Below are 27,104 nucleotides of genomic sequence, written 5' to 3'. Positions count from 1 at the left end.
ATTTATTTTACTATTCTCCGTACGTATTTTTTAAATACAGATTACATTTAATATTATTTTTTTTAATATTTTATTGATTTCAGAGAGAAGGGGAGACAGAGAGAGAGATAGAAACATCAATGATGAGAGAGAGTCATTGATCTGCTGCCTCCTGCACATCTCCTACTGGGGATCAAGCCTGCAACCCGGACATGTGCCCTGACTGGGAATCAAACCGCTATCTCCTGGTTCATAGGTCAACCCTCAACCACTGAGCCACACCAGCTGGGCTACAGTCAATATAATTTTGAATTGGTTTCAGGTGTACAGCACAACAGTCAGACAATCATAGACCTCACAAAGTGCTCCCCCAAATATTTCCAGTACCCACCTGGCACCATACATAGTTATCACAGTATTACTGACTATATTCCCTGTGCTGTACTTCACATCCTCGGGATCATTTTGTAACTACCAATTGTACTTCTTAATCTTCACCTTTTTCACCCACCCCCCCCCCCCACACCCTCTCCCCTCTCTGTGTACTTTCTCTCATATTTGAAATGTCATTTTTAGAAAGTGATTTGAATGGATGACCTATTGCTGGCTGCAGTGTCTTCGGCCCAGCATCTCACGTGTCTGCTGACTCCCCTCCCACCTGGGGCACGAGCGCACCTGGGGCAGGAGCGCAATGCCACCTGGCCAGGTACTGAGTGCAGTCAGTTCAAATCTTCAGGTGAGCACCCACTACATGCCTGGCACAGCAGGACCATGAGGATGAGTTTTTATTAGTACTATCGTATCGTTTTATCTCCACTTTGCATACTAGCTTCCTAATCTCGCTGTGAAATAACCCAGGTGGCTAACTATGACAGGCAGGTTCCTCTGCCAATTGCGGAAGCTGGGTAGTGGGTGTGTAGGGATTCACTCCACTATTCTCTACTCCTGTGTTTGAATCTTTCCATAATAAGTGTGTTTTTTTAATTCATTCATTCACGCCACTAACACTCCTTAAGTGCCTACCAAATACCAGGCATCGTGGATAAAGAGAGAAATAAGAAACAAAGCCCACAATGGATAACTATTAAATTCTAAATTGTTTGTTCTTATCCCTCCCTGGAAATCAAACACCTAATGGCACTATGCCATGCTTACCTCCCCAAAGAAACGATGAGCTAATGAGGGGCTTCGGGCACTGTCTCCCAGCCCTGCCTACTCCCCTACCCTTAAAGTCTCCCCACACGCAGAGGCCCTCCCCCATTCCCTCAGTGGCTGCAGGAAGCAAAGGCTGGGCCTCAGGGCTGCCACGGATCTCACACACCCACAGGAGGCCTTGCAGGTCCCCGCAACTTTCCTTCAAAGGGCAGGCTCCAAGCGCCCTTCATTCCATCGTTACAACTTTCCCTGGAACCCACCGGCACTCAGGTGCTAGGCCAGCTGTGGGGATAGCAATAAAGGCCACATGGAGGCCCCTGACCTCAAGGACCATGGTCTTATTAACAAGAAACCTTGGATTCAAATCCTAGCTCTGCCACTTACCAGCTTGGGCCAAGTACTCAACCTCTCTGAGCTTCAGTTTTTCTGTCTGTAAAATGGGGATACCAGCGTCCACCTCACGGGGCTAGTGTGAGGATGGTATGGTTAGTGCATAGGAAGTCCTGGTGCCAGAGCTTAGATGTAAAAAGCTAAAAACAGTGCCAGGCCCACAGCATTAGAGGTTAGTGTGCACAGCTCTTAGAGGAGAGTTGTTGTTATTGTTATTGTTATTGTTATTGTTATTGTTATTGTTATTGTTATTGTTATTGTTGTTATTGCAGGTCCAAGTGACAATGGGGCTGAAACTCTTTGAAAGGAGGCAGTCACAGGCAGGGCAGATCAGGGGCAGGCTCCGACGGGCTTCCGGCCGCCCTTGCATTAGTGCTCGCCGCCTGAGCTTCCTGAGCAATGCCCAGCCCCAGCATACTGAGTAAGAGGTGCCCACAAGCCTGTAAATGCTTTCCATCTGGCCTCCTCTCTCCTCCATCAGGGAGCCGCCCCAGCCCACCGCCGGGAGGCTGCAGCCAGGCTGAGTAGGGTTTCATTGTTGTTGTTTGAGGGTTGTTTTTTGGGGGATTTTTGGGGCCAGCTGCCACTTTCTGCTTACTCTGGGTGTCAGCGGGTGCAGGCACTTCAGCCCCACAGACCCAGGTGTGAATCTCAGTCTGCCGTATGCTGACCTCAGCGCATTCTTTGACCTCTCAGGCTCTGACTCCCTCACCTGTAAATGGGGCTAACACATCCCACTTTGCTGTGGGTTTGAAAAAGAGTGTGGCCCTGACTGGTTTGGCTCAGTGGATAGAGCATCAGCCTGCGGACTGAAGGGTCTCAGGTTTGATTCCGGTCAAGGGCATGAACCTTGGTTGCAGGCACATCCCCAGTAGGGGGTGTGCAGGAGGCAGCTGATTGATGTTTCTCTCTCATCGATGTTTCTAACTCTCTATCCCTCTTCCTTCCTCTCTGTAAAATATCAATAAAATATATTTTTTTAAAAAAAGAAAAAGAGTGTGTACGTACAACAGTCAGTGCAGGACCTGCAATGACGGGGGAACACTGCCGTGGCCGTGTCAGAGGGTGGAGGCCTGGATGGAGCACGTCTATGGACACAGGAGCAGCTCAGTCTTGACTCAGCCAAGAAGTGCCCCCCGCCAAGGCAAGGCCAGCACCCCTGACCCCAGGAAGGCGAGGAAAGCCACCCCCCACCGCCCAAAGGGAAGGCCCAGCAGAGCCTCATCCCAAGACCGCTGCGGAGCAAGAGGGAAGGAGAGCAGACAAGAAGAAAGGAGGAGGGCAGAGAGAAACATGGCAGAATAAAAAGCCCCCATGTGGCTGAGCCACTCCAACTCCACTGCTCAACACAGTGCTGGGACCTCTAGTGTCAGGGACCGGAGAGGCGGCCACTTCCTGGTTCCTCAGGAATGGGCAGGAGTGTGTCAGGAGAGAGGTCTCTGGGAGGACGGAGACCGGCTCCACCTCTGGTAAGGGGCTTCCTTCTCCAGGCAGGGCTGCCTCTCCCCTCCCCTCCCCCCCACCTCCCACACCCACACCCACCCCCCGGCCCCAGCAGAAGTGTCCTGGCTGCCCTGGTGAGAGGAGGCAGCCAGGGGCAGTGATTAGGAATGGGTTCTGGCCAGACAGCCCTGGGACCCCAGGCTACAACCCCACTCAACAGCTGTGTGAGTTGGGGCAGGTTATTTAATCTCCATAATCCTCAACTTCTTCGGTAAAGTGGAAATGAAAATGTGACTACCTTCTACTTCACAGGGGGTATGAACACTCTTTGATATGGACTCAGCACAGGGTGGGAGTGTGGGGTGTTAGCTGTGAAGTCAGGACCAAGGCCACCAGCGCCACCACCACTTATCATCTTGTCCCACTGGTTCACTTCTTTTCTTTTTTTTTTATTGATTTCAGAGAGGAAGGAAGAGGGAAAGAGCGATACAAACACCAATGAGGCCCGGCCGGCATGGATCAGTGGTTGAGTGTCAACCTATGAGCCAGGAGATCACGGTTCGATTCCCAGTCAGGGCACATGCCTGGGCTACAGGTCCGATCCCCTGTGTGGGAGGCAGCCAATCAATGATTTTCTCACTTGATCTTAGCCAAAAGGCCAAGAAGCGATCAATGATTCTCTCTCATCATTGATGTTTCTACCTCTCTCTTCTTTTCCCTTCCTCTCTGAAATCAATAAAAATTAAAAATAATAATAATAAAGGAAGTGTAAAAAAAATAAAAAGAAACATTAATGAGAAAAGAAAATCATTGGTCAGCTGCCTCCTGCCCGCCCCACATGGGGGATCAAGCCCACAATCGGACATGTGCCCAGGCGGGGAATTGGACCATGACCTCCTGGTTCATAGGTCAACACTGAGCTCAACCACTGAACCGGCCAGGCTCTCTGGCTCATTTCTTTCTCCTCTCCTCAACAGCAAAATCAGGAGCCAGTGTGAAGGTGACCAGGCAAAGGGCCCACCTGTCCATCATCACCTCCAACCTGGCAGAGAACAGCTGCCAGCATGTGTGAAATTCACCTGAACTTGACCACCCACACACTAGTCAGAACCTAGCCGCTCCATCTGCCTTCAAGCCCAACCTGCCAGTCTGTCAACAGGTGTTCTGGAGCCCACCCAGAAGGATGACTTCAGAAGACGGCTTACATGTGCCCCAAATAAAGAGTCCTTTATCAAAACCATCCCCATCAGGAATGCATTCATGGCAATGTGTCCCTTGGACAAGCCAGATCACCACTATGGACTTCAGTCTCTTCATCTAAGGGGCAAGGGTCAGGTGACAGTCTAGGTCCCTTCTGGCTTGGGCATTCGATGATTATATTTCTTCAAATTACAAGGGACAGGAGGGATAGAGCTGGGTTTTGAGAGTAAACAAAGTAAAAAACAAGGCTGCTTACTGGCATCAGTCCCTTGGGCAATTTCCAGACTGAAATCCTTGCTCCCTGGCTCCGGCTGGGGTTTCTCCTACCCACTGAGCCACAGGCAGGCCACCTCCCTCACACCAGGCCTGTGGGGCAGCCAAGCTTACACAAAGGACCAATTATGACCAGTCCACCTTGCAATGGGCAGAGATGCCCTCCCCACTCCTCCTGAGCCGCCCCCATGCACCCCACCCCTCACCCCCGGAGCTAGCAAACAGAGCTAAGGAACTTTTACCAACCCCAAACAAGGCCTCCCCTACCCTTCCCTCCCCGGGCACCTGGCTTCCCACTTGGCCACACCCCAGCAGGCATTTCCAGAGTAAGAGAGTGCGGGGCCCAGACACAGAGCACTTTGGATCCATAAGAAAAGCTCATTTACCTGGTCCACCCACGCCCGCCCTAGAGGGTAAGAGCAAATTCCTGAAAGCTGAGGACACAGAAGACTCCTACAGATAAGAGACTGTGCTAGCAGAGCAGTTCAGCTTCAGGACCAGGCTGGGAAGCCCTGGGTCAACCTCAAGGTCACCTCAAGAAATGCTTGACAGCTGAGTGACTCCCCTGACAAGAGGACAGACACGCAGACTGCTGGTGTGGAGCCGGACCCTGGAGGTCATCTCCCTGCAATAGCCCCAGTGAGACGCTTACTACTACAGAGCACCACTGCCACCCTATCGCCCAGCCCCCTCATTTTCATTTTTATTTTTTATTTTTTTGTCAATCCTCACCCGAGGATATTCTTTCCATTGATTATTTCAGAGAGTGGAAGGGAGGAGAAGATAAGAGAGAGAGAGAAACGTCAATTTGTTGCCTCCCCACACACACCCTGACAGGGGCAGGGGATCGAGCCTGCAACTGAGGCACATGCCCTTGACCGGAATGGGAAGAGGGGACCCTTCAGTCCACAGGCCAACACTCCAACCACTCAGTCAAACCGGCGAGGGCCAGCCCCCTCATTTTACAGGTAAGGATCCGGTGTGACTTGTCAGCATCATGCAGCAGCCACAGGCAGCTCTGAGACGAGACCCCAGGCCCGGCTGGTGCGGCTAGCTGGGTTGAGCATCATGCCATGCACCAAGAGGTCACCAGCTCAATTTTGGTCAGAGCTCCATCACCAGTAGGGGGCGTGCAGGAGGCAGTCGATCCATATTTCTCTCTCCCCTCTCCCCTTCCTTTGTCTCTAAAATCAATAAAAACATATTTTAAGAGAGACAGGTCTCCTGGGGCCCTGGTGCATAAACACAATCGTACTCCCTATGCTGAGGGGACAGGACAGGGTCCTCCCAGACAGGTCTCTGGCCTAATAGTGCAAAAAGGACAGTGTTTGGCCCTGACCAGTTTGGCTCAGTGGATAGAGTGTCGGCCTGTGGACTGAAGGGTCCCAGGTTCGATTCTGGTCAGGGGCATGTGCCTTGGTTGCAGGCACATCCCCAGTGGGGGGTGTGCAGGAGGCGGCTGATCGATGTTTCTCTCCCAATGATGTTTCTGACTCTCTATCCCTCTCTCTTCCTCTCTGTATAAAAATCAATAAAATTTTTTTTTTTAAAGGATAGTGTTTGCACACCTATTCCTCTCCTCAATGCCACCCCGCAGGGTCCCAACAGGAAAGAAGCAGAAAGCAGTTGGGCCACGGTCCCGGTCCCACACGCTGGGAGCTGGAGGATCCAGAGATGCTGGCTGGTTCCACGCGCCCCGGGACGCTGTGGCTAAAGACAGAAGGCTGCCGGCACCCCACACCCCAGAGAACCCACGGCACTGGGCCGAGGAGAAGGAAAACCCAGGCCCAGGTTTTACTTCCTCTGAGGCCCCTGAACCCACATATGAGGACAAGAAACTCCCTAAGATTTTCTCAAGTAGGGGCTCCGGCCAAATGCAATAGGCAGGGAGCGGAGGGACGTGTGAGCACGGCCAGTGCCTCGGGAGAGGAATCCGAAGTGGGCCGCGGGCCCAAAGAGCAGAAACCGCCGCTGCCTGCCTAATATGGAGCTTGGGTCTGTGCTAGCTCCCGCCACCGCTATCTGACACCCGGGGAAGACCCCGGCCCCAGCACCAGGCCAGCTTCCCTGGCCCCGGGCAGCCTCCCGGGGCAGACCTTTGAAGCTGGGGGGGCCAGCCCAGGCGCTGCTCTGGGTACTGGGCTCAGCCCCATCCCTGAGCAGCCCACCCAGCACCTCAGCACCTGCCAGGTGTCTAATGCTGGGCTGTGGCATTCACACGCCCTCCAAAGGCACGGCCCCTCACTGTTCATCACATCCAATGCTTGGAGCACCTACTACGTGCCAGCAGGAGGCTCTTGAGGAGTTACCCTTCCTCGGGGTGCAGGAGCACATCTCTCCAAGCCTGGGCCTCTCGGAGAAAAAACATACTTATTTGGGGAAGGGAGGAGAGGTGGGAGATAGAAAATACCAGCAGTCACAATCGGCCTCAAGGCCTTTCTCGTAAAGTGTGGAAACAGCCCCAGCCCCGATTCTTCCTCTTCTCCTTCCTCTGCGAGAAACTCTGAAGTGCCCTCGGTTAAAAACGCACATTCTCAGCCCCCACCCCAGACCTACCGAATGACAGGCTCTGAGGATGGGTCCCCACAATCTGGGGGGAGGTGTTGTTTTTATTCATCCGCCTCCCCCGACCCCGATATGTCTCCACTGATTTTTAGAGAGAATGGAAGGGAGGGGGAGAGACAGAGAGAAAGAAACATCCATGTGAGAGAGACACATCGCTTGGTTGCCTCTCACGTGAGCCCCAACCAGGGCCAAGGAAAGAGCCTGCAACCGAGGTCTGTGCCCTTGACCGAAATTGAACCCTGGACCCTTCGGTCCGCAGGCCGACACTCTATCCGCTGAGCCAAACTTGCTGGGGCAGGAATCTGTGTTTTAACAAGCCCTCCCGGTGATTCTGATGCACGTTCAAGGTTGAGAGCCACTGTCCTACTCCACAGCTCCCCCCTGTCCCCCGATCCTGCTAATCTCCAGGCCCCTGGGATGAGGTGGCATGAGCATGTCCGAATTTCAGGGGCACAGCCTCCAGGAGCCCCGATAACAGGTCCCTTACTAGAGTGCCCCAGGAGACCCCACAAATCCACCTTCAATCATCCGAGGAGCCCCACGGCAGTCGTAGATCAGTGACATCCCCTGAGAGCCCTCCAAGTGTCCTCAGCGCCAAGCGCTGCACAACAGTGGCCAAAGCAAGTGTGAGGAGGCTGCCAAGAGGCTGCCAGCACGTCTGTCCTTTCCAGCTCCCTCCAGCCCGTCCACCCAGGCGCTAAGTGCGCGAGGCAAAGGCCTGCGGGGCCCAGAGCCAGGGGAAAAGGAAGCAAGGCCAGAGCCAGGAAACCCCGGACAGGGAGGCATAACTGCACCTCCTGGCTGCTCATTCCCAGCCAAGTGGGGCTCATCCCGGCGTGGCTCCCCTCCTCTGGCCTCTTCCAAAACTGCGCGCACAGCACGGCTAGCTTCCCCAGGCTGCCAGACGCCACGGTGGGACGTGAAGCAGAAATCCATGCAGCAGCATTCCCAAGTACTTTCACAGCAGCTTTCTGCCACTGCCTATTTGCCTCCTCGAGGAGCCATAAAAGCACCACGGCTACCCTGGGAAGAGAAAAGATGGCAAAGCTGTGTGAGTCCCAAATACCCACACTCCCAGAGCCCCGGGGACAGAGGGCACTGGGCAAGGGTGCCGTGCCCCCAGGGCCTGGGAGCCAGGAGCCAAAAACACACGCGGGAGGAAAGAAAGAAACTGAAACTGACTCCTCCTGCCCTCCCTCATCAAATACCAGGGAGTCTTTGAACTCGGGCAGGGCCCAGGGCGGCCCCGCGGCAGAGAGCACCACCCGCACAGGCAGGAAGCCCGGCTTCCAGTCCCACCTGCCATCTGTGCGCAGCTGTGTGACCTGGGCAAACCCCCAAGTCCTCCGGCCCCACCGGGCCTCGGCCGGCTCATCCACAAATGGGATGCTGAGTCCCGTCGGCAGCTCCGGGATGCAGAGAGGTGTGAGCCGACGGGGCAGGGTGCGCGGGGAGACACCATTTCTGCGAAGTTCTAAACAGGCGCAAAAAGACAACTACGCAAGCAGGAACTACATAAACATGCGCATACAAGGAGAACACCAAACCAGACAGTGGTTAAGGCCAGTGAGGGAAGGGAATGGGACTGGAGAAAAGCACGCCCCGGCCTCAACTCTGTCTATGACGTCCATGGTCGCTGTGATCTGGCCTCGAGAGCAGAAAACCTAGAAATGACAGCTGTGACCACCTGAGCCTTTGCAGGCCTTTCTGAATGTTCCTCCCCCCCTCCCCCGCTCCCCCCTCCCCCGCCCCCAGGCAACACCACCTCTAAAGGGTGCTGTGAGGATTACATGAATCAGTATCTGTGAAACACTGAGCAACGTGCCCGCCCGGCCCACAGCACAGTCCCAGGTTAGCACTTCTCAGCTGGGGGAGGGGAGATGCTGCTCAGCTCCTCATTCCCAGATACACTCCCTGAGCCACAGGTGACCCTAAGCGGGGCCTTCCCCTGAACCAGCAGCTCCCGTGGAAAGGGAACGGGGGCAGGTCCCCCAGCCAGGGACCCCTGGGCCCACTGTGGCCTCACTGCCCGTGCCAAGCAGCCCCATCGAGATGCCAGTGTGGCATTCCTTAATTTTTAAAAAGCTGATTATATACAACAAACCTCTAAATTCACTGTGGCTTAACTTTTAAAAAAAATAGGTGGCATGCGACAGGGAGTAGGGGAGGCTGGGGGAAGGTCAATGGGGAAAAATAAAGGAGATATATGTAATACTTTAAACCATTTTTAAAAAAACTTAAAAAAAAAAAAAAAGGTGTCTTTCACTGGGGCTAACGTTTGGGAAATCATCCCAATTTCTAAAGAGAGCCCCAGGGCCTGGTGCGAGTGATGACTGCTCCACAGTCCCCGCCGAGGGATGAAGGGCAGGAAACCGGGGTCTGGCCCCGCTTCCCCCGCTCCAGGAAAGCGGGATTCGCGAGCCGCCGCCTCCGGCTCCCAGGGCAAAGTCTGCAAAAGCACTTTGGGTTCCTGGAAAGAAAGGCCTTTCCGAACTATCGGGAACTCGACGGCAAAGTGCCATTAGGCATTATCTGGAGGATGTCCGCGGTGTTTGAAAGGGAGCCTCTGCTCTGCCAAACACAACAGAGGGGCTTCTGGGAGCAACACACACCACACACTCACGCACTCACTCACACACTCACTCACACACACTCACACAAGCACTCACACACTCACTCACTCACACACTCACTCACTCACACACTCACTCACTCACTCACACACTCACTCACACACGCACTCACACACTCACGCACAGACCCAGGCAGACACAGAGGTCAAGACAGCAGGACCTTGGCAAAAGCGGCTGCCCTCCCCCACCCCCACCCCCAGGCCCTCACACTAGGGATGGTAGGGAACCTGCTTCCTGGTGTGAGGACTTAGAATGAAAAGCCCCACGTATCTCTCCATCCCCAAACCTCAGGCTGTTCGGCCTGGACCTTTCCACACAGGACCTAAGGAGAAAAGAGGGAGTCTGGCTGCAGCAAGCCCCCTCCCACCCACATGCAAGGCTCGCCACCTCTTCCCGACGGAAAGCCAAGTTCCATTAGGAGACCTGCCTGCGGGAGGCCACCCACCTCGCCGCTCCCTCCGCCGGTGTCATTTCACCTACAGATGATTTGAAAATAGAGCTGTGCACCACTCCGCTCTACGCCCATCGGTTATCATCGGCTTCACAGATGGCTTTTAAAAAATAAATCTTCAGGCCCATAAAAATGCTCCCCTGCAAGCCCTGGCCTGGTCTCAACTCACAGGCCTGTGACCACCGCGTGCACAGCCCCATAGCACCAGCCACCCCAAAAACCAGGAAAGGTAAGGTAGAGAGGAGACAGCTCGTCGGAAAGGCTCCCTTCCCCCCGTGATCGCCACTCTGCTGTGCCCTCCACTGAACCACTGGGGGGGCCTTAGATTTAGACCCTGGGGGCAAAGGTTCAAAACTGGGGGGTCAGGAAGGATACTCTCTTCTCCCTGGCCTGGCCCACAAAGCGTAAAGCCAAAACTGCTTACCCCAACCTAAGCCCCCAAGCTTTCCCTCACCAACTTCCTCAACAGTCTCAAGGCTTAAACAAGAACCCCTAACGTTGGGTTTCACGTGCACAGGCTTCAACAAACGAGGTAACACTGAGCCTCAGCTACCTGGTTCCATCGATCCTGTTCAGTTCTCCTGGGGACCAAAGGGACCAAGAGGAGCAGGTAAGGCTGAAGGAGCTGAGGCAGCAGAGAGGGAGGGGGACATGATTGAATCTTAAAGCAGGGAAGTCCGTCGTAAAAGCAGAGATCAGCTCGACTTGGGCCAAGGGGGACCCGTGGGGTCCTCTAGGTTCAGGGGGCCTGAGTCTATTCCTGACAGTCACTCCTTCTCCTGAAAGTGGAGAGAAATACAACTACAACCCTCTACTACCTTTTCAACCAGAAAAAGGAACTTCAGCGAGACCCATGCCCACCCCGCGAGCCTCACAGACTCTCCGTTCAGAAACCTGGGTTCCAAACCATTCAGGCTGTGAGACCCAGTCAAGTCACCTCCCCCTTCTGAGCCTCACGTGCCCTGTCTATGAAATGGGGATAGGACCTCACAAGGTGGCGCATGGTGATTAATGGAAAGAAAACCCTATGTGAAAGCATAAATGTTAAAAATCCCGAATCTCAGGAGTACTTGATTATACACCATCTTGAGCTGTTCCTATTTATTTCATTTATACATTCTTGTCTCGCAGTTAAAGCGAAGGCCGTGTCTGTACTTCTGGTTAATAGATGAATTCTGAGATCAATCTCTCTGGGCTCATTCCGCACCTGGGTTACTGGCTGGTCAATCTTAAGCAAGTTACTTAACCTCTCTGAGCCTCAATTTCCCGTCTGTAACAAGGAAAATAACCTTCTTCAAAGGGTTGCTGACCAGATTGAACTATTAGTCTTATTACTTATTTGGAGAACTGAGATGTTTTTAATAAATACTGGTTGGTTGGTTAGTTGGTTGATATAAAACAAGTAATTCGCCCTAACCGGTTTGGCTCAGTGGATAGAGTGTCGGCCTGCGGACTCAAGGGTCCCAGGTTCGATTCGGGTCAAGGGCATGTACCTTGATCCCCGGTAGGAGGTGTGCAGGAGGCAGCTGATCGATGTTTCTCTCTCATCGATGTTTCTAACTCTCTATCCCTCTCGCTTCCTCTCTGTAAAAAAAATCAATAAAATATATTTTTTTAAAAATAAAATAAATAAAACAAGTAATTCTCCTTTCAGCCCTCCTTCTCCCATCTTCTCTTTCCCTCCCAGGAGGTGAACAGTGTTGACGTTACCTCCTGGATCTTGGACCTGTGAAATGCTTTAAATCAAAATGAGAGTTTCCTTTGGAAACCAAGGGTACCAGCACCTTCATCCCCAGCCCTTTCCTGCTGTGTGGCTGTGAGCCTGTCCTTTTATATCTCTAAGCTCAGGATCTTCATCTATCAAGTGTGATCATCCCACATACCTTACAAGGCTGTTGGGAATGTTAACTGTGGCTGCCAACAGAACACAGCTCACACACAGGTCATGTACAGGAAGGGTTTCTCTGTCCTCCATTCGCCGACACTGTGGGTGACAGGCCCGGAGAGGACCCTACAACCTCCCAATGAAGAGTGGATCCCAGCCCAGTAGCCCACTGTAGCCAAGGACCAAGCAGGCGGTTTCCAGGGTAACAGCATCCTCTGCATCTACTTCCCACCTCCATCCCTGGCTGCCTTTTATTCTTCCCCCTACCTCTGAAGTGGGCTAAGTCACCTTTTCCCACTATTGCTAAGCAACCCAAGAGTGGTGCAGCTGCCTCCTAGGGGAGGACCCTGACCCTCCCCATGCCTCAGACTCTGGGGAAAGCTGCCCCTCTTGGGCCCCCACCTTGTTAACCCTGGGGATGGCAGAGGTGAGAAGCAATCCCAGGCCCACAGGGTTTACAGACGCAGGTCCAGTGGGGAAATGAGGAAGGCCACCTCTCCTCCCCAGCCCCAGCCTTCTGATGATCCATCCTTAAGCAATTTCCAAGAAAAGGGCCACATTACACTTTTTGTGAAAGCTGCCCTTCTTGATTATTTTCCTCTCTATTCCCTCCCCCCCTCCCCACCCCGCCACCTCACTCACCACAAACTCAGATTCCCGGCCTTGGAGTGGACAGTGAGGGGAGAGAAAGGGGGACGCAGGGATGACAGGAAGAGGGACACGGTGGCAGAGGGCACCTGAAACTCCTGTGCGGGCTCTTACCGCTGGGAGGTGGGATGACAGGCCATCGTCACTTGCTTCTTTGTGTTACTTAGCATGTTCTGAGGGCTTTGTGAGATGTGATTATACCATAAAAGGCACCCATTTAAAGCATGCAGTGGTTTTTAGTGTATTCACACAGTTGCCAGCCATCACCACTATCTAATTCCAGAATGTTTTCATCACTGGGTTTTGCTCTGTGTGTCTGCCTTTGGTTCAATGTTCCTAGACACAGGAGCATTCCCTTTATAAGCAGCAGAGCAGAGTGGTGAGGAGGCAAACTCCAGAGCCACACCGCCCGGCCTCGGATCCCAGCTCCCCTCTTGCTGGCTGTGTGATCTGGGAAAAGTCATGTAGCTGCTCTGAGCCAGTTTTCACATCTGTGACATGGGGTAACGTAGGACACACCTCACAGGATTAGATGTGTTAATGCATGTAGAGTCCTGAGGACAGTGCCTGATACTTAGCATGTGCTCAGAGAGCGTGAGAAGCTATGGCTATTATAAGAATTTTTTTTTAAATTTAAAACAAACAAAAAAATCCAGTCCTGCTCCTAGCTCTGGGTCTGGGAAGATGGCCCTGCCCAGGCTGCAGGGGACTGCCACCGTTTTTGCCGATTTCTCTAGGAGGGGCTGGAGCTGGCCTAGGGCGCTGTCACTCCCGCCCAGCCCCTCTGTAACCAATGCTGCCATTTGGTGGCTGAATGGGGCACACAGAGGGAGCAGGTTGGGGTCATAACTCTGGGACAGATGTATTACTCCTGGTGTCCCACACACTGAGATCCTGCCAGATAATCCCCGGCCAGGACAGGGCGGGGGCAGAGCACATGAGAGCGCAGAGAGCACTGGACCAGCCTTTTCCATACATTCACCTCCCACCTGCTGAGAAGAAAGGATTCTGGGACTTGATGCTCAGCCTAAGGACCAGCGAGAAAATCTGGGCCATGTGTTAAGAGGAAGTGGGCTTCCAGGGTGGTTCTGAGCCCTGGGGTGCTGGGTCTCCTCCCGGGCCACTCCCAAGGCTCCTTGCCTCCATCAGGGCCACGTGTGGACAATTCAGACTTAGCAGGATGCTGGCACCTGAGCTGATGGAAACAGAAGCCTGGGCTGAATCATGAGTCTGACTAGGGTGACCCAGCCAGGACTAAGGAACCAGGTTAAGGGGGTCTCCTTCGCCCGAGGCCTCTCAGGCGTGACCCCTCTGGGGAGTGGGTGGGCCCCAGGACTGCTCTAGTATCCTTGATGAGGAACTAGATGACCACACTCAGAGGGAATAACAGCAGGGCAGTGGGGAAGGTGCCCTCGGACCACAGCCTCTCGGCCAAATAGCAGATCCCAGGAAAACACTGGGTGGTTACACGTGGGGTTAACTGGCTGGAATGGTCCCAACAACACCTGCACAGAGGTATGGGGCTCCAGGGCCCCACCTGTGAGCTGTGCAAACAGCCTGGCCTCTCAGAAAGGTGAGAGGTCAGTTCTGGGAGAAACAAATAGAATAAGAAAGGACAAGGAGTGAGAACAATAGGAGGGGTGTTCCCCCAGCCCACGGGCCCTGCAAGGAGGACAGGCAGTTGCCCTTGCTCTGCCCTTTTAGCCTTCTCCCTTCTCCCTTCCCGTCCGCCCCTCCTTACACACACACACACACACACACCCCACAGCCTGGCTGCCAGGGAAAACGGAGGCTTTCCAGAAGAAACTTCAGTCCTGCCCATCCTTGGCAATGAACCTCAAATGCCACCGGCCCTTCACCTTCTCCACCCACCACCACAGGCCGCCGTGCTGGCTCCTGCCCTGCAGGGACCATGGCATTTGTCTTGGCCATGCTTCCGGCCATTATCGATGCAGGCTGTTGTCCTTTTCTGTGTCTTTCAAGTCCTCTCTCCACCTAAACCATGATTTCCATGACCTCACGTGGGCACAGCTCTGATACCTAAGAGGAGTTCAGTCATCGCTCACTGACTGAGCCGTAAGAAACTGTCAACGTTCTTACACTATTAAGGAACTAGGGGGAGAAGCAGAGTCACTTCCAGCTCTTTCCTGGAGACACACAGTAGCAGGTCTGGGTCTAGGGTCACGGCTCAGGCTCGTGCTGCTCCACCCTGGCTCCAGGTCTTGTGTGACAAGTCCTCACGCCAAATTTATGGTTTGTGGCCACTGGCCAGGTGCCCAGCCCCAGAGCTTCCCCAAGAAGATGGAAAGAGGGGGCCCAAATCCCAACCACAAACCCCAAACTACAGGACACTCATTGGTCTGACCTCCTCACACTCAGAACTACCCCACAAGGAAGGGCTCACGGGTCAGGGCCTCCTCCCACGCCCACCCCGCTGGGAACGGCCTCCAGCTCCTCCTCAAGAATGGAAATGAGTCTCTTCCTTCTCCATTTGAAAAGGCTGGTGACCACGGATCCTGCAGGAGCCTGCTAGCCTCTTGCTCCTAAAGTCCATCTCCAGTGACCCCGACGGCCCCTCAAGGTCCCATCAGTCCTCAAAACTGGAAAGTCTGGTTCACAGAGCGCTCAGGCCGTCTCACACCTGTCTGTCTTGGGCAGCACAGGTGGTCCCCACAGCCCTGACGCTCCAGCCCCCCTACTCTCTCCTTCAGGCTTTGTCGATCACTCCGACAACCAGTGGGCACCTGTTCTCAATGCATTCACGTGGACAAGCTCTGGCGAGAGAGCACCTGCAACAGGTCCTGAAGCCAAGCAGGGCTGGGTAAGCTGCTGGGAGGTGGGCAAGGAGGGGAGGGCAAAGAATGCCCCAGCTGTGTGACAGCAGGGCTTGCAGACACCCCCAGGTTGTCTCGTTTAGAGGAAATTCCTATTTTGAGGTCATTTTGCCTGTCGTGTAACAAGCTGACAAGCACTTTAACACGCACCTCTTCATCCTATACATCTAGGAAGTAGCGAAAGGCTGAACAGGAATTTTACAGCATTCTAGAGTGAAGGAACTGAGCAATCAGAGGTCAAGTGACACTGAATGAGCCAGAGCTGACTAAAGGGTCAGAGGTCAAGGATGACACAACTCCCACACATTCCTAGGCAGCCTTGGCTCCCTCTATGATGGGTTTATATATTACAACCTACCTCAAAGCATATTGGGTAAAGGCCATACAAATTCTGATTACTCAAAATAGTTAACATTTACTGAGCACTGGCTATCCGCTAGGTGCTATGCTAAACTTTCTATGTACGATACTTGGCTTACCTCAACTATATCAGGCAGGAATGATTATTATCTCCATTTCCCGGTTGGGGTCATCAGGTAGATCACACAGCTCGAGATGACCTAGAGTTGAAGCCAATGTGCCCAGAGCATGGCTATCAGCAGAGCATGGAGCCAGATACAGCCCCAGGATGGGGTGGTGTATCTGGAATGTAAAGCATTTCATCCCCATCTCCACCCCCCAGCCCAGAGTTCAGAGGCATGCATGACGCCATTTTCCAATTACTCAGCGATATTTCTTGACCACCTCTAACAGGCCTGTCTATGTGCTCGGCACTAGGGATTCGGCAGAGAACAGGGCAGGCTGGGTCCCTGCGCCATGGACACTGGCAAGAGGTGAAGCCGGCTGGAGTCAGGAAGTGTGAGGGGCCTGAGGACAGACGCCAGAGCCAATGCCCTCTTCTCTCCGGTTCTGTTTCTGCCAGACACCACTCTGGCTGTAGGAGTCCTAACCTTCGAGGCCGGCAGATGTCTGCTCCTCCCCACGGACCGGTTAGCTCCTGTGCGGGTCATGCAGTCCAGAAGGAAGTGTAAACAGGGCGGCCTCTCTTCCCGGGGCCTGGCTTACCAACCTGGCTCCACGTGGGTGCAGAATCAGGATCTGGGCCTATTTACAACCATGTCCTTACACCTGCCTGTTTCAACATCCATTAGCTCAACAAATATTGATTAAGCTCCTACATGTAAAAAAAAAAAAAAAAAAAAAAACAGGGCTGGCGCCTGTGGAAATACACATTCAACCAGAGCCTCCAGGATTTAAGAAGGAAGAGAGAACCACAGAAGCTGCTATTTTACATATCTTCTCCCATCAACCTGGGGCAGTGGCAGGGTGGGGGTTGGGAGGGCATGAGGGCAGGTCTTAGCTTCTTTTTTAAAAAAAAAAAATGTTTTTATTGATTTTAGAAGGGGGGATGGTGAGAGGGAGAGAGAGAGAAACACTGATGAGAGAGAAACATTGATAGGCTGCCTCCTGCATGCCCCCTACTAGGGATTGAGCCCACAACCCGGGCATTTGCCCTGACTGGGAATCAAACCACCGACCTCTTAAGTGCATGGGTGGATGCTCATATACTGAGCCACACGGGACGAGAGGTTAGCTCCCCCCCCCTTTTTTTTTTCAACATATTTTATTGATTTTTTTACAGAGAGGAAGGGAGAGGGATATTTAGAAACATCGATGAGACAGAAACATCGATCAGCTGCCTCCCGAACACTCCCCACTGGGGATGTGCCCACAACCAAGGTACATGCCCTGACCCGGGAACCTTGAGTCTGCAGGCCGACGCTCTATCCCCTTAGCCAAATCGGCCACGGTGAGCTTAGCTCCTTTTATATAAATAAAAGACTGACAGAGGTTATGTGACTTGCCCAAAGTCAAAAGCCTGAAAGTGTAGAGTCAGGATGCTCCTCAAAGTCTTATGATCTGTCCAGCCTGCCTGACGCCCACACACACATACATGTAAGGGCATGGGCAAGATCCATGGGGACTATGGTCAACCCAAAAAGACAGGCGTTCAGACCTGCTGCCCCTAGGACAGTGGCTTTGGCGGCTCAGCCTGGAAGGTCAGGAAGACCGCGGGCCAGTGAACATCTCTGACCCGCTGCATTTTGGGTCTGAAGCCAGGGAGTCCGGCCTGATGAGCTCTGCACTGAAGCATTCTTTGAAGAAGGGACAAGCCCCGGCCCACCTGCCACAGGTCTTGAGTCATGCCTCCTGCCTGTGCAGACTCCTACCTGCATGTGCAACAGGCCTCTCACCATTCAGAGGAAGTACTTCCTTCCACGTCATTTAATCCAATCCCTGTAGGAGCCCCAGGGTGTTAGCAGGGCAGGAATGCAGCCCTTTTACAGAGAAAACAGAATGGAAGTGCCAGGCACCTGTCTGTCTTGTTCGGCGCTCTATCTGCACAGGGTTAATGCTCCAAAAGTATTTATTAGCTGAATGAGCTAATGAAAGCTGGGAGAAGTGAAGCGACTTGCCCAAAGTCTCACAAATAGTCGTGGTTGCACCAGGGCTAACAACAGGGTCCTTTGCCTCCCCGCCAGTGGCCTTGGTATCCCACTGCCCTGTGTCCTCCCCTCCCCACCCCCCACTCCCCTGCCTCCATCTGGAATGGTCAGACTCTGTCCATTTGTCAGCTCTGGTTCACCCAATGCTTGCTCCCCAAGGTCAGCAGGGAGGGTGTCAAAAGCAACAAATTACGCTCAGTCTGATTCTCCACAGGTGATACCACTTTATATGCCACTGAGAACCGGGTGAAGTCTACAGAGGAGGGAATGGAGGCCCATGCAAGGCGAACTGATGGCAGAAAAAAACTTGGGACCAGATTTTCTGAGTCCAGCCCAAAGCTCGTGCTGCCCAGCTGCTCCCTCCCATCAATCCCACCAAAGCAGGCATTGGCTCCCCTCGGTCCAGCGGTCCTGGCAGGATCTGGATGCCAGGCCCAGCTTTCCCGCCTCCCTTAACCAACGAGGGACAAGGAAGGCGAAGTTGCCTGCCTCGAGCATGGTTGCATCCCAGCCGCACCCCGCACCAGCCTGGAACTCTGGGCTGGTTAACGTCCCCCTCTGCCCCGCCTTCCCTCATCCTCCTGTGTGCCGGCTCACAGAGCTGTTGGGAGTAACAACTGGAACAATATATGTGACTAGATTAGAACAATGCCTGGCACACATCAGCCAATGCCAGCTTTTGGAACTGCTGAGTTTGCCCAGTAGATTACTAAATGTCCCAGACCACTGTTTCCACACCACCCCGGCCAGTCTTATGAATAGATATACATAAAGAGAGAGAGAGAAAGGCACTACATAATTTTCCTTCCCAACTATATTGAATACGTTCATTCATTCATTTGATAATACTGAATACTATTGGGCAGGTCCCCTGCTCAGTGCTAGGGAACAAGAGTTTGTGCTTCCCAGGAACTGAGTCCTCCCACTGTCCCTGAAAGGACCTAATTTCTCATTCTTGGGCAGTCCTGTCACTCCCACCCCTCCTAGGCTTTACAGTAAGTAGCTACTCAGTAAACAACAATTTCCTTCTCTTCTACTCCGCACCGATGATCCCAAGACATCCACCATCCTCATCTCATCGCCCCGGGCCAAGTTAAAAATCTATTCTCAAGAAGGAAGGCTTCACCCTAAAATTTAAAAAGAGCCCCTCTGCCTGGCCCCCACGGGAATTTCTGTTACCCACTCGCTTCTCTGCTCCACCAATCACCCAGTTGTCCCAGGATAGAAGGGGGTGTGAGTGGGGTACTGTCACAGCTCTCCCAGAGGGGGCAGAGGGGAAGAGAAGGGGTGGTCTTAAGTAACTGCTGTATTTCCAAGAGGTCAGCTCCAAGCTGGGGCACCTTGGGATGTCGCCTAGGGCTGGGCCCAGCAAAAGCCTGCCTGGGTGTCAGGTCGACTGGCTGTGAGGAAGCCCTTTGTGTGTGTGTTTTAAATTACCTCTACTTGTCTGATGAAGTGAGTAAAAGGGCTTAGGATTCCTGAGTGAGCTAATACAGGATGCCTTTGGCTGAAGAAAAAAAAAAAAAAAAAACTTCAGTCGGCTCCCTCAACTCCCCCCCTTTTAAGTTTAAAAAGGGGAATGAATGTTACCATTTTTGGACATGAGCGTTCTCCCTCAAGCCCAGCCCTAACCGCACTATCCAGAGGGACGCGCCATCCTGTCCCCCCCCCCCCGCCCCCCATTCCCAGATCAGCAGGGGGTGGGGGAATGGGGGTGGGGCGAAGAGGGATGAAACGAGGAGGGACCGGATGGGAGCGGGCAGCGGGGGGAGGAGGGAGAGAGGGGTGTTGAGGGTACGTGGCCGCCTGGGGCAAGACCTCACCGCGCAGGCAGGAAGCAAAGGCAGTGTTGGGGCGCCCTCCCCCCACCCAAAGAGTGGTTTCTGACCTCTTCCTGCCACTGGCCACTGTGCCGGAGTCCCATCGCCAGCTGCGAGCCTAGCTCCGGGGGTGGAGTGCGCACCGGGGTACACGGAGACTGGGACAGGGCTCGGTGGCTAAGCGGGGATCCCCATGACCCTAAACATTCCCGGAACAAACCCCTGCCCTGAAGCCCCTCAACTCCAATCAAGTTGCCTAAATTCGCCTTCTCCCAGGAATGAGCAGGGTTCGGAGGGGCAGGACGCAGACCCAAGCCCACCTCCGCTCGCAACTAACAACCCACTGAGTTAAGCAATAAAACGGTTTGCCGTCCTGACCCCGCCCCCACAGGCCCCGCTGGGGAGCCCGCGTACACCCCTTGCTTTTCGCGCACCCCACCCCACCTCAGCAGGTCCACCTCCAGGCCGACCCGGGGGCGGCTCCCAATCCCTCCGCGCCCTCTTTCCCCTCGGTCTGCGGGCCGGCGCAGGGAGGCGCGGGGGCGCAGCTTGCCCCCTCCAGCTACCCAGCCCCGGGCAGCCCAGGAAGTGCGCTGCCACCGCACGCCATATGGAGAGGCGGCCAGGGGGCGGGCAAGGGAAGGGAAATCGATCCGGAGCCGCAGCTACCGAGCCGGGGGCTCAGCCCCAGCCTCCCGAGCACCGCCCCAGCGCCCTGCCCACGCGGGATGGTGCGGCGGCAGCCGGGTGACCTGGATCACCAGCCCCAAAGCGACCCGCCCGATGGCGGCCCCGCTGCCCCGTGGTCTGGCTGGGCGTTCGCGGGCTCCGGGGCAGGGGCTCTCCCCCTTCCGCCCCACGCCTGTAACCCAACACCCCACTAAGCAGCGGGCGCGCAACCCCCGCCCCCGCTCGTGCGCGCCAGGAACCGGTTCCCAGCCCCAATCCGCTAGCGCGGCGGGCGGAGCGGAGCGGGCCGGGGGCAGCAGTGGGCTGGGGCGGCTGCTGACCTTTCTCTGCTGCTTCTCCCAGGCCGGGTCCAGGAGCAGGTCTCGATCCCAGTCCTCTTCGGGCTGCATGTAGTCGTTGGTTTGCTGGGAATCATAATGGTCCATGATGGTGCGCGCGTGCTAGGAGCTGGGTTTCTTCCTCCACCTTCTCTCCCGGCGGCGGCGGCTGCTGCTGCTGCTGCTACTGCCCCGGAGTGGGGTGGGAGTCGAGCCGGGCTGTGCTGTGCTGGCGGGGCCGGGCTAGCTCCCCTGCGCCCGGTTCCGCCGCGGCGCTGCTCGCGAAGGCTGCTGCTGCTGGCGGCGGCGGCTGGAGCTCGCGGACTGCCAGCCTCTGGGCGGGCGCTCGGACCTGATCTCCACGCACACTGAGCGGGGCCCACACACTCGCGCTGCCTGAGCGAGGCAGGCGGGGGCGGGGGGAAGGGGCAGAGCCCTCCCTAGGTTCTCTATTGGCCAGGCCGAGTTGCCCAAACTTCCCCCCATCGCCTCTCATTGGGAATTCCTGGCATCCGTCAGCGGGGCCACCGAGCATATAGGTGGACGGGGCGGCTCCTTCCCGGCGCGCACGCCCCCGCCCACAGCCTGGGTTCCCACTCCCCTGTGGCTCATGTGATACCAGCTGAAGCTGAACGGGACCTAAGCCGGGGACGCCTCCTCCAGCTCTGGGACCGAGCGGCAGCGGCTCGGGAGCCCCGGGAGCCTCCGGGAATTGGACACACGCCCTGCTCGCAGGGAGGCCCGAACTCGGGCGCGCGGGTGTAAATGCGCTCCCACGCGCGCTCCAAACCCAGGTGGCCAGGGCTGGAGAAGGGCCGCGAGGAAACCCGAATAACATTTCATTTTCTCTTTCCCAAGGCTCGGAGAGATCGGCACCCAAGGAAAGGGGCGGGGAATGCGGGAATGGAAAGGAATTTCCTGGGAATTTCCTGACTCCGCCGCCCCCACCCCAGCCCCGCCCGGCTCCACACGGCCGACCCCTGCCCTCCGGGAGCCAGGTTTCTGGCCAGACATCTGCGCTCAGAGGCCACAAGCTTTCCCGCCTCGCCACGGGTCCTTTCCCGCCCGCCCTTGGGCTAAGCCGCGGGGCTCCCTAAGTGGCAACTACGTCCCCCAGCTTCCCGGGAACCCCTGCCGGTCCCCGCGGGCTGGCGGAGCCGGAGCTACCCTCCTACACACCCGGGCATCATCCTGAAAATTGGGAAGGAGGGCCCTGAGTAATCTACCTCCCCCCTCCACCCAGCACACACCTGACAGATGGGGCGACTGAGGCTCAGAGGTGAGCTTGAATAGGGACTTAGCAGGTTCTCAGGACTCCACAGGCTAACCCTGTAACCTTAAGCCGACAAGCAAAGGCTTATTGTTATTAGAGGAGGAAGGAGGGCCAGACTGACTAAACACCTCTTAGTGCCTGCCTGGGCTTCCCTCCCCGGATCTAGCAAGAGGAGGGTCTAAACACCTGCCCCAACAGTGATAGACACCTGGAAGAGGCAGCCTCACATCCTGGTGGGCTCCGGAGGGACCCCACGGCTGAAGAACAGCAGCAAGTAGACCTCCAATGGCTTATGCGCATAATAGTGCTTAATTTATACTTGTGGTCCTGAAGGGTAGCGGAGTCAACTGCAAAAACGCAAGGGTGATGGTCCAGGGGTGAGTGAAGGTGCTAGAGGACGAAGTTCACGGACAGGAAGGGCCATCAATTAGGCTACTGGAAAGGCCACAGATGGGAAAGGTGCGGAAAGTGCCTCTGACTCTCCGGAGAGCCAGCTGATGCTGTTGTAAGCAGATATCCGTGGTGGTGTTGCTCCCTGCATCATTAGCCGACCTCACACACTTAAGCAAGTGCTACCAGTCAGCACTGTGCTTGCCACCCGTCCCTGGCTGAGGAAGCATGGCTTCTGAGCCACAGAGACAGCAGATTTATGGACTATTTTATAACCACTTCTAAACAACGGCTCTAAACCTAACATAGAGGGTAATGATGGTGCTATAGCCATTCATTCGCTCAGTAAGTATCTGCTGAGCCCCAACTGTGTGTCCGGGGAGGTGCTAGATGTAGATGTGAGATGTGAGAAAGACACAATCCCTGCCCCTACGCAGCCCTGCAGAGACAGACAGAGAAACAAAAATACACTGCGATGGGCCAGCTGGGCTCCGTGGTTGAGCATCAGCCTATGAACCAGGAGGTCACAGTTCAATTCCTGGTCAGGGCATATGCCCAGGTTGCGGGCTTGATCATCGATCAATGATTCTGTCTCATCATTGATGTTTCTATCTCTCTCTTTTCCTCTCCCTTTCCTCTCTGCAATCAATAAAAAGTATAATTCTTTAAAAAAAAAATACACTGCAATGAGATAAATGCAAGGGAATAGATCTGACCAGGGGACCTAGAGCACAGAGGAATGAGTATGGAGCCCAGCATGGGAAAGGAAGCTCCAGGTATAACTTTTTGGAGGAGGTGAAATTCACGTGAGCCTTTAAGAGTCAGCCAGATGAAGAGGAGTGTGGGAAGTTATTCCAGGCAGAAGGAACAGTGTGAGCTAATACACGGGGGCAGGAAACTGCATGGTATAAAAGGAATGCCTATCATTTCAGTGTGGCTAGACTAGAAATTCAAGGCTGGGAGGGGTGAGAGATGGGGCTGGAGAGGTGGGCAGCAGCCAGACCGTGAAGGCCTTGTGTGAAGTGTGGATCTGAGGGGAGCAAGGCTGGCTGGAGGATGTGACAATCCGTTGCAGAGCTCTTCCAAAAATCCAGATAGAAAATGCTTGGTCCTTCTGGGCTGCAATAACAGAATGCCATAGCCTGGGTGGCTTATACGGCAAACATCTGTTTCTCACAGTTTTGGAGGCTGGGAAGTCCAAGATCAGATTCAGTGTTCGGTGGGAGCCTGCTTCCTCGTTCCTAGATGGCCATCTTCTCACGGTGCCCCCATGTGGCAGAAGGGGCAGGGAACTCGCTGGAGTCCTTTTCATCAGGATACTAATCCCACTCATGAGGGCTTGGCTCTTATGACCTAGTCACCCTCCTAATGCCATCACATTGGGGGTTATGATTTCAATGTACGAATTCCAGGGGTCATGCAGGTTGAGTCCATAGCAAATGGAGAAGAGTGGGTAGACTTAGGAGATAAAACTGGGAGGCCTAGGAGTTTGGATGTGAGGGTGAGGGAGGAGTCTTTGTTGCTTTCAACAAATGTCCGATATGGGACAGACCGTGCACTTCACCTATATTACCTTATCTAAGCTCACCTTGTGAGGCGAGAATTATCTCCATCTTAAGAGAAAACCAACTCAATCTCCAAGAGGTAGCTAACTAGTCCAAAGTTACATAGATCTGTGTGGCTCCTAAACCCATCTTTTAACCCAGTGGTCCTCAGCCACCCCCTCCCAGGACATATTTGGCAGTGTCTGGAGACATTTTTTGTTGTCTCAACTGGTAGGTTAATGATAGCATCCGGTGGATTGAAACAAGGGATGCTGCTAAACATCCCACAATAGACAGTACAGTCTCCCCCACAAGAAAGAAAGACCCAGCTCAAAAGATCAACAGTGCTGAGATCTAGTTTTCACATGGGTTTCTAGTTTGGAGGATCTGGTGGAAATACAACCAGTTGAGATAAAGAATTTCAGGTTTGCCCTAGCCGGTTTGGCTCAATGGATAGAGCGTCAGCCTGTGGACCAAAGGGTCCTGGGTTTGATTCCAGTCAAGGGCACATACCATGGTTGCAGGTTCCTCCCTGGCCCAGGCCCTGGTCAGGGCGCATGCAGGATGCAAGCAATTGATGTGTTTCTCTCACATGGATGTTTCTGTCTTTCCCTCTCTCTTCCATTCTCTCTAAAAGATCAATGGGAAAATATCCTCGAGTGAGGATTAACAAAAAATAATTAAAAGCTCAGAGTACCTTTAAAAAAAAAAAAAAAGAATTTCAGGTTTGGGAGTGGAATCATGGATCCAGTTTGAATACATTGAACTTGAAGTGCTTTGAGAATGTCCAGCTTCAGCTGTTCAGAAGGAAGTTGACTGCATAACCCCAACCTCAGGGGAAACAGAAATTTGAGAGTCATCTGCATATGGTTAGTACTGACACCATGAGATATCCATGGAGAATGCCTAAGTGGAGCAGAGAAGACCAAGGACAGAACCCAGAAAAGCAGCACTGAAAAAAGGAGTGTAGCCCTGGCCGGTGTGGCTCAGTTGGTTGAGCGTTGTCACATGCCCCAAAAGGTCACCAGTTTGATTCCTGATCAGGGCACATACCCAGGTTGCAGGTTTGATCCCTGGTTGGGGTGTGTACAGGAGGCAACTTCACATCAATGTTTCTTTCTCTCTTTCTCTCCCTTCCTCTCTCTCTAAAATAAATAAAAAGCATTTTTTTTTTGGGGGGGGGGGTTTAAAGAACCAGAACCCCTGAGTGAGACAGAGAGGAAATGATGAGTGAACATGAAGACCCTGACCATATGGTGCCGTGAAAGTCAACGGAGTGAACTTTCAAAGTGAGAGGAATCAGAAAAGTCTGGAAAGTAAAGCTTAAAAAGTGTTCTTTGGATGTGACAGTTGGAAGTTCTTTGGTGACCTTTGCCTGTGGAATTTTAGTAATATGGCCAAAGCTGTGAGTTTCAGACGCTAGGAGCTGAATAAATGGAGACTGTGGACATAGAAGGGAAGAGGAAATATTGGGCAGTAGCTAGAGGGGGAACTAGGGGTCAAAGGAGGAATTTTTTAGGACAGGAGAAACTTGAGCTGTTTGTAGTCTTAGAGGAAGAATTCAGTTGAGATAAACGGCTTGAAAATGTGAGCAGAAGAAATGGAGGGATGGCACCAAGTTCTTGCGGAGACAGGACCATGTGGGTTCAAGGATGCAGGCTAAAGGATGGGCCAATAGGAAGAGGAAAGCTCCTCATGTTCTGAGAGGGGAGGGGAAGGAAAGATGGGAAGGATTTTTTTTTGTTTTGTTTTGTTTTAAACATATTTTATTGATTTTTTACAGAGAGGAAGAGAGAGGGATAGAGAGCTAGAAACATCGATGAGAGAGAAACATCGATCAGCTGCCTCCTGCACAACCCCTCCTGGGTGGTGCCCACAACTAAGGTACATGCCCTTGACCAGAATCGAACCTGGGACCTTCCAGTCTGCAGGCCGACGGTCTATCCACTGAGCCAAACCGGTTAGGACAAGTGCTCTAATCTTAAGCACAAAGCTCAGTGAAATTTTACACATCTGCGCTCATATAAAAGATTTCCAGCATCTCAGGTTTCCTCGTGCCCCTCCCCAATCTATACTCCCAGTCCACATAGAAAACCACGTTTCTGACTTCTTATCACCAATGATTATTTTCACTTATTTTTGAACCTTTTATAAGTGGAATTATACAATATGTACACTTTGGTTTCTGGATTTTTACTCGATTTAATGTCTATGAGATTTGTTTATGTTGTAGCTTGTATTAGTAGCTAATTTTTGTTTGTTTGTTTGTTTGTTTTGTTGGTTGGTTGGTTTTTCACTCCTATGTAGTATTTCACTGATAAGTATATCCCCAAGTAATTTATCCACTCTCCTATGGATAGGCATTTGCATTGTTTCCAGTTGGGAGCTACTATGAATAAAACTGCTGTGAACATTTTGTGTGTTTTTCTGGTGAACATATGCATTCTTTTCTGGTGGGTATCTACCTAGGAATGGAATTGTTGGGTCATATGGTAGGTATGCTTCATTTTAGTATATATTGCCAAACAGTTTTTCAAATTAGCTGTAACAATTTACTCTCCAAGCAGCTGGGTGTAAGAATTTCAGTTGCTCTATCTACATCCTCCTACCACCTCATATTGTCAATTAAAAAAAAAAAAAATTGAGTAGCCCGGCTGGTGTGACTCAGTGGTTGAGCGTCAATCTATGAACCAGGAGGTCACGGTTTAATTCCTGGTCTCCAAATTTAATTCACTCAAAAAATATTTATCAAGCAACTGCCCAGTGCCTACCACCGTGCTGTAACAGCAAACTAGACCGGTGTGGTCCTGTCTCTCTTAGAATAGATGGCAGATGTGTGATAGATGCTCCATATGATTGTTTGGGGAGGCTGTTTGCTTTGGTGGGAAGCTGAAGCAGGTCTATTTCATAGGAATTTTCAATAAAAAGCTTAAAAAAAAAAAAAAACACAGCTCTTGGAAAAAACCCTGGGGTCACAGGGCAACCAAAGTGGAATGAGGTAAAATCATGAAGGAAAATGAGAGGATTTCTCTGGAATCAATCCTGACTCCTTTCTCCCCAGAGGCTCAATCTTTGTTGCCTTTTTCCCATGCAGCCTTTGGATTTCT

At 53.2% G+C, this 27,104-nt stretch overlaps 1 protein-coding gene across 3 annotated transcripts in view; it reads right to left on the bottom strand.

The window, feature by feature from the left end:
- The window catches only part of ACTN1 (actinin alpha 1), a 94,666-nt gene extending 73,505 nt beyond the window's left edge, over positions 1 to 21,161 (bottom strand). For all 3 annotated transcript variants that reach the window (XM_008138916.3, XM_008138917.3, XM_008138918.3), the window contains exon 1: positions 20,794 to 21,161. In XM_008138916.3, the coding sequence (XP_008137138.1) occupies positions 20,794 to 20,898 (105 nt within the window). In that variant the 5' untranslated portion in view covers positions 20,899 to 21,161. The remainder of the gene's footprint in view (positions 1 to 20,793) is intronic.
- Between the last annotated feature and the right edge of the window lie 5,943 nt (positions 21,162 to 27,104).

The sequence above is a fragment of the Eptesicus fuscus genome, chromosome 5 (assembly GCF_027574615.1).
Source record: "Eptesicus fuscus isolate TK198812 chromosome 5, DD_ASM_mEF_20220401, whole genome shotgun sequence".
In the NCBI taxonomy this organism is placed as follows: Eukaryota; Metazoa; Chordata; class Mammalia; order Chiroptera; family Vespertilionidae; genus Eptesicus; species Eptesicus fuscus.
Note: the sequence above shows the minus strand (reverse complement) of the source record. Positions and strands in the feature narration are given on the sequence as shown.